We start from the raw sequence: 11,323 nt of genomic DNA, 5'->3' as shown, positions 1-11,323 counted from the left end.
CATTCGCGCTCACTCACCGTCCGCTCAGCTCCCGGCTAGCTCAGTCAAGTTCACTCACCACCCGCCCTGTTCTCAGCTCGCTCACTCACGCTCACTCACCGTCCGCTCAACTCTCGACTCGCTCATTCACGCTCACTTACCGTCCGCTCAGCTCTTGGATCGCTCAGTCAAGTTCATTCACCATCCGCCCAGTTCTCAGCTCGCTCACTCACGCTCACTGACCATCCGCTCAGCTCTCGTCTCGCTCATTCACGCTCACTCACCGCCCGCTAAGCGTCTTGCATTCTTAGGGCCCTTCCTTATCTTCCATCACCCCCGTGTGTCAACCGAGCGGATGAACACGAAATTGACAGCCGGATAGCTGATTCAAAGAGATCATTGGTGCACTGCTCAGCGCAAGAAATATGTAAACAGAAACCAATTAATTACTCGGGAAAATCACTAAGTGTCGACGCATTGTTTTCTGCAATATTTTTCGCTGAAGGTCCCGATGCGTAAAACAGAGGTTCCGTAATCGTGCGAAGTAAAATTCGTGCGAAGTAAAATTCGTGCGAAGAAGTTCGGATGTTTATTTAATTAGTGAGCGTAGGCAAATGGGCCGCTCACTACTCAGTTCATAGCCCCACTGGCCACTCAGCCCCAGACTCGCGCACTCACGCTCTGTCACTGGCCGCTCAACTCTCGAATCGCGCGCTCACGCTCACTCAGTGCGCACTCACGGTCACTTACTCACTGCACACTCAGCTCTTGGCTCGCTCACTCACGCTCAGTCACTACCCATTCACTTCTCGGCCCGCTCAGTCATGCTCACTCACATCCAGCTCAGCTCTCGGCCCGCTCACTCACGCTCACTCACCGCCCGTTCAACTCACGGCTCGCTCACTCGGGTTCACTCATGGTCCGCTCAGCTCTCGGCTCGCTCACTCAAACTCACTCACGCTCAGTTCATTAGGCCAATTGAGCGTGAGTGAGCATGAGTGAGCGCGCTCATGAGTGAGTTTTGCCGAGGTCTAGTCACAATAACAGGATGCAGCTTGCGCACGGTTTGCTTCGCATTTTAGCCCCACAAACCACGCAGTACAACATTGGATGTCAGTCAAATATTGGGCCAACATTGGCAATGTCGGCATAAAGTTGAACCAAGGATGAATCAATATTGGTCGAATATTTGGGCCAAGATGTTGTGCTGCTTGAAAAAGGGCAGCTCGCGTGGCCTTGTGGTTAACGTGCTGTCCAGGTCACGCCAAGACCGGTTTGACTACCGGTGCCGGCGATGCTGCCTGAGGTCTTATATTACAGCCTGAGCCTTATATAGCTGCCTGAGACAAAATAATCTCCCTCGATTACTGTGTGTCTCGTCTGCCATTGATCGTCACCCCTTGACGGTCGCGCGTTCTTTACGTAACGACAAATGACAGGCAAAGACACAAAGAAATTGAGGTGTTTGCTGGGTTCTCCTCGGACGCTGTGAGACATATGTCGGCACACTTCCCTTCCCTCACAAGTCTGCCCTGGACGCAGATTCCCCGGCACGGCTGTCAGAATGTGTGTGCGCCTGTTTGCCGCTATATACGGTGTTGCTCGAATGGAGGAACGCGACACCGCGGTGTTCCCATAATTATTTCACAAACTCTACCCGTTGATGGCTGAGAGGGGTGAACACCATCCGTCTTGGTACCGATAAATGAAGAGGCGAAGTGCAGGAGAGGTCTCCTGTCGTTTTGTCCCAGAGATAAATTCTACAAGGCACGTCTCGCGTGTGTGTTTCTGCGTGTGCTTCGAGTCGCTTTAATGCCGAATCAACTTCACAAAGTGGGCTGTGTGGACTGTACGAGTGAAACGACAAAAAAGTACTGAAGTAACAAGAATATTAGACAGAAGAAGACCGAAAACAAATTATACGACGACAACGGAATAACAGAGCAAGTCTCTGGAAAAGGCAGGTGACTATATCGGATTATGTACAGAACTCACTATATTCATGCATTTTCATACAAACTATGCCGCAGCGTTCCAAACATGCGCTTTTATGCAGCATAGTACCCTTCTAATCAGTTCCGAACCCGGTCAAAAACTGTCCCATCGCCTATTTTCATCTCCCAGGTACGAAACGAAGACATGCCTGTGCACGCAAGTCCACGTACTGCTATCCCAACGAAGGCTTCTGAAGGGTGTTTGACATGATGTTTTGCATTGGATGTTTTGCATGAGGGGTATTTTGCGTGGGTAGTTCTGCCGGGCTACCTGGATCTTTGAACAAGACCTGCGTTGCGCCTGTTCTTCGTCTTTAGGAAGAGGCATAATTATTTTTGTAACGTCATGCAACGTAGATGAGATAGGTGAATTTGAATTGAATTTAACGGACCAAGCAGCTCTCGTGCGACACACATCAAGGCTGTAAAACAGAGCTCAGCGCGAGGTCCCTTACCAGGCCTCTTTCAACAGCGATAAATGTTAATGTTAAATCAGGTCCGTATAACGAATTTGGTTGGTATATTTTGTTTACTTTTGACCGTACCGATGTGCAGTGCATGACTTATGCACTGGAGATTTACGTATCTTTGCATTTACGTTCATTGGTGAATCACGTTGCAGTTGCGTTGTGTGCGTATTGTGTATACCTTGCACCCAACGTCTATGACTTGATGGTGCTACAACCACAAGGAAATAATTGAATTCGTGTTTCAACCATCTCTTCCAGTATGTTGCTTTACGGCAAGGACTGCGTTCCCCTTCGACTCGTAGAGAAAGGATGCGATGCTTGGATTCTCGCAAGTTCCGAAGAAATGTGGAGCAAGCGAATATTGGCTGCATGTGACCCATCGACCTCGAAGTGTGAGTACCGCAGTAGCAGGACTGCTGGATGCCTAATTTGCCCTCCGTAGCGTCTTCGTGTCATCCGAGATGAAGACGTCCACATTTTTGGGTTCGCTGTAATACAGGACTGGTGTCAGTTCACATTAACACATTATTTCTTTCTATCCTCACTCTTTTGCAAAGCTTCATCCAATCAATCGTTTACAACTAATGTTTAACTCCGCCTTACAACACCATGACATCAACATTTTCGCTCCTTCTCGTGATTTTCTTACTAGTATTAGTGCCATTGTTTCTATTTAACTTCGTTTGTTTCACCGTTAACCTTGTTGGCTTTTTGTATATTTTACTGTCGTATTTTACTGTCGTTTTGTATATTTTACTTTCTTTTGTATAGCCTTATGTGGTGCACCAATTAGTAGACCCTAGTGGTTGTTTTTGGGTACCATAACAAAAAATAAAGTTATTATTATTATTATTATTTCGCAAAAAAAAATCCAGTACTTCAACCGAATTTCGAACAAGGAAGGAGTCTTTTATATGCTGAAGGAAAGGGGTACGAGCGACGGCGGAGTTAAAAAGGTACCAACTACATTAGAGTTTAGAAATGCTCAACGTAGCCATACCAGCACTGCACAGCTGTTTCGGGCTTATCGGGTGATCGTCAGCCGTGCGCAGGCATGCGACGTTTGAGCGAGTGGCGCCGAAAGATCAAGTGACACGCGATGTGCTCCCGCCGTGTCAGTGACTCACCACTGGAAGCCCAGTGCGAAGCCAGTACTTTACTGCGGTACTTTACTGCGGTACTTTACCAGCACCTTACTGGCCTTGGGCTTCCCTTAACTCTTGGAAGCCCTATGAGGCCACTTAATACGACCAGCTGTCATTTTCCAATTGTACAGTAGATGGCGGAGCTTCCGCGTAGACTTATACAGGGTGCGCTTATACAGCTTATATACAGGGTGTTTGCTCTAACGTGTCCAGAAATTATATTTAGAGCGAGCGATAAAAGAAAAGCAAGTGGTGCCTTTCTGCTACGTGAGTAAGAAACAGGTACTGCTTCTGTAGTAGTTTCTTAGTCAAGTAGCCGAAAAGTAGCACTTGTTTCTTGAATAGGATTCCTGGACACGTTAGAGAAGGCACAATGTGTAGATATATATATACAGTGTGGTCCACCAAGCATAACAGAAATTAACAGTAAAAACGTCGGCCCTGGAGGGACATGCGGTCAAGGGATTTTTTTCTGCCAATGACTTTTGCCATAAATTGGTAACATTTTTACTTCATTTCAACTGACTGAAACTTAATTTCTTGAATTCATCTACGAAATTTCCCGAGGCAACCTAATGTTTTATTTGCGTAAATTGGTTCCCCGTGGTCACGTTTACTCAGTATAGCAGTTAATCCCACTCGTAATGTTATGGCAATTGCCGAAATAAATTCGCCGGAAATCCGTGGAAATGAGTCCTATAGGCTCCGCCAAGCTCCACAAAGCTAACGAGAAAGGAGGCTACATTGACACGCCACAGGAAGGGGGAGAAGCTGTCGGGTGACCACATTTTTGATAAGGTAGCTCAGATTCCTGCACTTACCGCGAGTGTTTGTTCCGTGGGTAAGGCTTGTAACCCTTTCCCCCCTCATGCGGCGTGTCAGCCGCGGAGCCAAGGGCTTACTTCCACGGATTTTCGGTGAATTAATTTCGGGAGTTACAATTGAATTACGAGTGGAATTATGTGCTACACTGAAACAGTGACAATGGGGAACCCATTTCCGAAAAAAAAAAAAAACGAAAAAAAACGTTAGATTGTTTTGGGAAATTTCGGAGTTCCATTCAAGAAATCAACTTTCCACCAATTGAAATGAAATAAAAATTTTACCAATGTGTCCCGCATACAATTTCTTGACCGCATGTGTCTCCGGGGCTTATTTTTTTCTACTATGAATTTCTATCATGGTTGGTGGACCACCCTGCACATGTCTTTTTTTTTTTTTATCAGGCGACGTTGCTCCGAAGTGCAGCGAAGAAACGGCGATTGACGCCGACACTGAGTGCGGCAAAAAATACAGACAGGAACATGGACTTACTACTGTAAAACCTGACGGAAAGTCAGACGATGCAGATATGAGCCCCGAGATGCACAAACAACAGTGCTGGTAAGTGATTTTCGACATCTGGCAACGGGGGTTCCGCTGTTGTGATAGAGAAGTGGACCAATGCTCCCAAACAGCACACCAATATTGGACAAAGGTTTCTCTAATACTGGAAACCAATATTGCCTATAGTAGTCCTATATGGTAACTGTGGCCCCATATTGGACCATTATTGGGAACAGATACCGGCCAGCCAGTTTTGCCAATGCTCTGTCACTGTGTCTTGTATTGGTCCTGTATCTTGTATGATGGTCCTGTAGTGGCAGCCAAATTTACCCAGCCTATTGTGCTTTAGGAGCAATTCTGACCAGGATTCATACATACCATGTTACAATGGCGTCCTGACGATGTCCTGCGCATTAACGCGCTTCAATTGAATCTCCCGAATTCAATGGTCTGTTTTGCCACTTCTTAAATTGGTTCTACAGTATAACTGAGTTTAACGGTAGACATTTTCTTCATGTACACGGCACAGGGATGGGATCCCGCGTGTCCCTTAGTTATACAAGCCTCTTCACGTGGTAATTAAAAAATACCCGCGAATTCTTCCCCTTCACGCAGCTCATTTTCCTGAGATACATCGACCACATTTTTGTTGTTTGGTCAGGTGACAGTTCTTGGCTGAAGTCCTCTTTAATTCTCTGGAAAGCCCTACCCAATTCTCCTGCAACATTTTTTTCTTACTATTCCATTTTTGGTCTTACAGAAATGTGGACCAGCCATTGTTTTAGAAGGTGGTTAAGCTTATTCTGAAAGAGTGGTATCAGATATGGCATGCTCTGTTTACCGTAGTTAGTCCTTAGGATTAGAGTCATGAACTTTCTTGCCGTTCGAATGGGATATGGGGTCCTCTTATGTGTGAGGTATATCCGTCTTTCCCGTACTTTTAAAAAAAGTCTATTCCCAGCTTTAGTATGTACATATGTCTCAAATCGTAGGGACGTGAGCAGGCCGAAAAAGTTCGGTAGAGGACGTAAAGCAGTCAGCATTCATCATAAAGCGGATAGCCCTTCTTTGGAGAACATGTAGTTCGTTCAAATTAGTTATAGTTGTATTACCCCATATTAGCAGACAATAATATCACATTTAGTTCATATAATATTTCAATAAAGCCAGTCACTGGCATTTACAAGAAGCCAACTGGCAGACGTCAGTATCTTCATTTCAATATTTATCACACGAATGTAGGAGAGAAGAAATATTGCTTTTCACGATTGAAGCGCATATGTTCCAATAGCGACGATTTCCACAGACGCGCTGATGAAATACCCGCTGATTTCAGGAAGTGTACTTATTCGAGCGACCTCATTGAAACTGCCTTCGCGAAATAATGCTTTTGCACAGAGAGACACGCTTCTTTCCAATAAACCTAACGAGGGACGCAAAAACATGACCACACCTACACCACAGCACCTACAGCAAAGCGCATAGTAATACAAAAACTGTTCTGCAGCATGAGACAACTGATGTTCTGAGGCTGGAACAACATACAAGGGTCATTATTCTTCAGCTTCTTCGTAACATACTAGGCAGCGAGAAAAAATTGAAAGAACTATTTCCTTCGCCTCCCTCCCCCCATTGTTACATACCGCAAGTCACGAAATATCCCCCAGGTGGTTTATGAAAAGAATGACTTTGGAGAATAACTTGGTAATCACCCACTTGAAACCAAAATCACCCACTTTGCATAGCCATTGGCGAGTGGTTCCACTTCTGTAGCCCACTTATTGTCAGCCATACACGCGTACTTAAGAGCATAGTACCTTTGTTTTCGATTTTTAAGTTCGCAGCTGGTTTTGCGGCAATGTAAAGCAGCATTGAAGCACAAAGTCAGGAATAGATAACAGACACTTCATCTTAAGCTTTCACGGATAATTGAAAGATGCAGTTAGTGGCACCACTACGATCCTGTATTCCAAATTTTACAGCAAAGTGGGTAATAGGCGAGCAGAACACTGTCATTTAGACTCTTAGAAATGAACTTCATCGCATAGCACGCTCCTAGCCAACCATAATCTCGAATGATATCGTTATCTTCCCTTATTTGCTGAAAAGGCATTTGCAGGCGTACGCCTTTTTTGTGACAATTATGAACACCATAAGTGTCACAAAAAAGGCTCCGCCCGCCCCACGTTTTCAACAAATCAGGGACGAGAACGTTGTCATTCGGAATGATGTTGGGTAGGAGCGTGCTACGTTGTGAAACTCATTTTTAAGAGTGTAGAATACAGAAACGGGCGCAGTTTCCATATTCACTGCCTACAGTCTCACAAATGAACTTCGCCGCATAGCACGCTCCTAGCCAACCATCATCTCGAGTGATATCGTTATCTGCCCTGATTTGTTGAAAACGGGAGGCGTACGCCGTTTTTGTGATAATTATGATGTTCATAATTGTCACAAAAAAGGTGTACGCCTCCAGTTCACAACAAATCAGGGCAGATAACGATATCATTCGAGATGACGGTTGGCTAGGAGCGTGCTATGCGGCGAAGTTCATTTCTAAGAGTGTACACCTGATTTAAGCGGCAGTAGTTGACACAAAATCGTTTTCCACTATCGTCGGAGCAAGGCCATACTGAACGGCGTGTCGGTACTCTTTGCATAGCGGTTCCGCACATACAGTACCGTACACTCTTCAAAATGAACTTCACCGCAGAGCACGCTCCTAGCCAACCGTTATCCCGAATGATGTCGTTATCTGCCCTGATCGGTTGAAAACGGGAGGCGTACGCCATTTTTGTGACAATTATGAACAGCATAAGTATCACAAAAAAAGTCGTACGCCTCCCTCTTTCGACAAATGAGGGCAGATAGCGATATCATTGGAAATGATGATTGGCTAGGAGCGTGGTATACGGTGAAGTTCATTTCTAAGAGTGTATACCGTAACCGGGTACATAGGACCAGTTCGTCCTCGGACCATCGACCAACGGACCAATTCGACCAATTCGTATTCGGGCGAATTTCGCATTCAACTTTTTAAACTGTGTTTTCACACTGCCCGGTAACAGCTAAAAGCGAGTCTCTCTCGGAATGGGCTGTCGGGACAACCAGAGCTAAACTTCAGGAGGGGGCAACTGCCCTCGCTGCACCCAGCAACCGACGGCCCTGGACATAAATTAGTCACGTTAAGAGCTCCTGCCAGTGATGTGCACGCATACGGACTATCAATATTATTGACTAGAGATATTGATTTCAGCATGTGCTCGGGGTTGTCGCGTGATTCTCGTTATAACAACAACATTCTACTCAGTTTCAAGCCCGAATGAAATGGCCTTCCCAGATCTACAAGATGCATGTTAGTTACCACAACAAATGTACAGCAGCATCACCTTCCAGTTATTTGTTATCGGATTGAGTTGGTCCATAAAATGCAATACTGGGTTCCTGAAAAAAACAGGGATTCAGTCGGATTGTCTTCTTTTTCTTGCTGTCGCAAGCCATGTTTCCAGCTCCTACTTTCACCAAAGTCGTCCATTTCTCATTTCCAAGTGGTTACAGCTAGCGTTCCTCTTTCCCAGGCCCACTTCCCGTCCCACTTCCCAAAGACCCGTCTAACTGACTTTCAAAGTGGTCCTACTTCAATGCATTAAGACTCCAAGTGGTTCCAGTTTAACCCACAGCGGTTCTGTCTAAACCCACTTTGATGTCGAAGAGCACACAAAATGGTTTTACTTCAAACCACTTCGCCTTCAGAGCACTTTGCTGACCAAGTAGTTCCACTATACCCCACTTGAGACTCGATTTTCTTTTTGCACCTGGGCCAAAACACCCTTTCTACGTCTCGTATGAACATAGTAAAGGACCCGGTTCAGGCCCCTGCGATGAGCGATTTACACGTCCAGGTCGCTCCTAGCCATGGGATGTCGAACGGCGCGTTTTCATGCCAGTGCTCGCGGTGACCTGCGGCAAATCTCGAAGAGGCCGAAAAAGTGAAAATGCATTACGGCATTATCTATGCGACTCTGTGCGTCTATCTTTATCCCTGTGCTTCTTACCCTCTGCAACCAGGTTATGTCAGAGTTCAATTGACCAGCGTTTTGTATGTCTTTCAATGTCATCTTTTCCAGTTCCATGGAATACAGTACGCAGTGCGTTCCCGAAGTACTCAAACGGAAAGGATGCAGTGATGAGATTGCCGCGTCTTTCATTGCACAGAGGAAGAAGCTAATGGTGGTAATGTGTGGAACGTCGATGGGGCATATAATACATGCCATGTGGACTTTGGCAACATCGATCTTTGTGATGTCGGTGGTAACAAGCTGCTGTTACAAAAGCATCTGCTAGATTAACTTCCCATTAAAATAATGATTATTGTCAGTCGCATTTTCTTTATAATTTCAATTGTTGAGCACTCTTGGTCACAATACAGATGGTATTGTCACACTCAACGTCAGTGCTCAAAGAATGGGGATACGTTTTTGATGGCATTCTGCAACAGCATTTTCCCCTGTTACTCATGGGGTATTTCGGGACTGTTCACTGGATCCTAAGGTTCCTTATTTTCTCGGGACAACAAGTAACGTGTAGTGATCCTAGTCGTCCAAACTATACAGAACACGGAAGTTGGGAAAATGAACGGACTATGGCGATGTGGTTCCTGACTCTGAGACAGACATTACCTCTGCAAAGGCCGGACAATAAGAATATTGTCACGGGTTAGAAACAGAGGAGCCAGACGGTGAATAATAGGCGAACGCTTTATTGAGCTGCTTAGCTGAGCAACGCAACAGAACTAAGGTAAGGAATGTTCCCGCTAAGAGTTCGCAAGCATTTATGCACAGCGGTGAACATTGTAGAAAACACGCGTCGGTGGAGAGGAGGAAATATGGAAGCTTCTCCAAGGTGACGTGACCGGTCCTTGAGGCTGATGCGAGTGAAGAAACAGGTGATTCTGAAAGAATCGCTCGCTAATCAGCATGCGTGTCGTGGATTTCAGCCCGTCGTTCAACTCCGCGTTGCCTGTTGTTGTGCCGTGTGGTCGCTTCAAAGATTGGCAATATGATTCCGAAAACCTGGGAAAGGCTAGGCGGACGGAGTGGTTGTCTGCAGTGATGTATTCGTTGATGGATATACAGAACGTAAACAGGACGTAGCAGGACGTCTCGAAGGGCATACGCTACGAGGCTTGTGGGAGAAGCCTGCGCTGAGGAGCACATTGACTGCATGCAGGACCCTCGAAAGCTTGATGGAACGTCTACGCGTCAGACTCGAGGGGCTTAGATGAAAAGGGAATTTGCAGACCATCTCAAGGACGGTGAACTGGAGGCCGAATATCAAATGACTGTCAAATATACAGATTACTGCATAAAGGGAATGTCAGTTTTAGGTTCTTCGCAAGATCCATGCTTGATGACAACGGCTACCACTCAAGTGCCAGCTTCAACGAAGCGTGTACTACACGGGCGTGTGTCTGCGGTTTAAGCGTCGTCAACTCATAGTAGTCCCGCTGGGATTCCACAAGCTTCAATATATGCGTTGCCTAGGCGACAGACATATCAGTATATTTTTGGAAAGGAGCCATACATTACACAATGGGATAAGTTAATCTACTTGAGATCGTTACTGGACGAAACAGCTACAGAAGCGATATCCGTTTTATCAGCTTCGGAAGCGTGCTGGATGGACTCCATTGAAGTCCTGTTGGAAAGAGTTGGACACGAGCGTCGCATTGAACGACAGTACCTGACAAGCTGATGACACTACCTCGAGGGGAAAATGCCAGGTTCGGGGGCTGAGGAGCAAAATCAAACGTTTGAGGTGTCAAAGCATTGTCTATGGAAACAGACTCCTTTGCTGTAATGCTTACAGCTACCATCCTTTCCACGTTGCCCACTGAGGTGGCCGTGAATTATTACCATCAGAAGTCAACCGCTTGGCTCAGTCAGTTTGAAGCGCAACGGAGACGGGACAAGTGTACAGTTGAGACCACTGGGTGAGAGTTGGTTGGAGCTATGGAATTAGACGGGGGAATTCGAAAGTTTATCCTACTTGAAGTCGAAACATTGGAACGTCTCAGGTTCACTGGATGAACCCATGAGGACAACGAGACGGGAGGGGTCAAAGGCAGGGCGCTCGAGCGTCGAAGAGTTGAACTGAGAGAGAAGAGTCGAACAGTGGATTGAAGGCACTACGGGCAGAGTTCCGTCTCTGCACCAGTGTTCATGAAATGGCGAATGAACGCTCATTCTGCTACGCATCGCAAACGCATCACGGGGCTATGCGACGCGGTGATCCTTCTGGCAGCAAAGAAAACCATTCTAGCGGCTCAAAAGCGATATTTCTGCTGTAGGAAAGGGGGTCATCGTGCAAGAATGTGCGGGGAGAAAATTTCCTGGTCTGCATGCAGGGA

The 11,323-nt window shown here is 46.1% G+C and overlaps 1 protein-coding gene across 1 annotated transcript; it reads left to right on the top strand.

The window, feature by feature from the left end:
* Nucleotides 1-24: 24 nt before the first annotated feature.
* LOC135373818 (uncharacterized) lies at nt 25-9,291 on the top strand. Its single transcript, XM_064606882.1, has 3 exons — nt 25-2,835; nt 4,815-4,971; nt 9,042-9,291. The coding sequence occupies exons 1-3, from the start codon at nt 2,703-2,705 to the stop codon at nt 9,256-9,258; spliced, it is 507 nt and encodes a 168-aa protein (XP_064462952.1). The 5' UTR covers nt 25-2,702; the 3' UTR covers nt 9,259-9,291.
* Nucleotides 9,292-11,323: the final 2,032 nt, after the last annotated feature.

This window comes from Ornithodoros turicata, unplaced genomic scaffold, assembly GCF_037126465.1.
Source record: "Ornithodoros turicata isolate Travis unplaced genomic scaffold, ASM3712646v1 Chromosome32, whole genome shotgun sequence".
Taxonomy (NCBI): Eukaryota; Metazoa; Arthropoda; class Arachnida; order Ixodida; family Argasidae; genus Ornithodoros; species Ornithodoros turicata.
The sequence above is the reverse complement of the archived record's forward strand: the minus strand, read 5'-3'. Positions and strand labels throughout refer to the sequence as shown.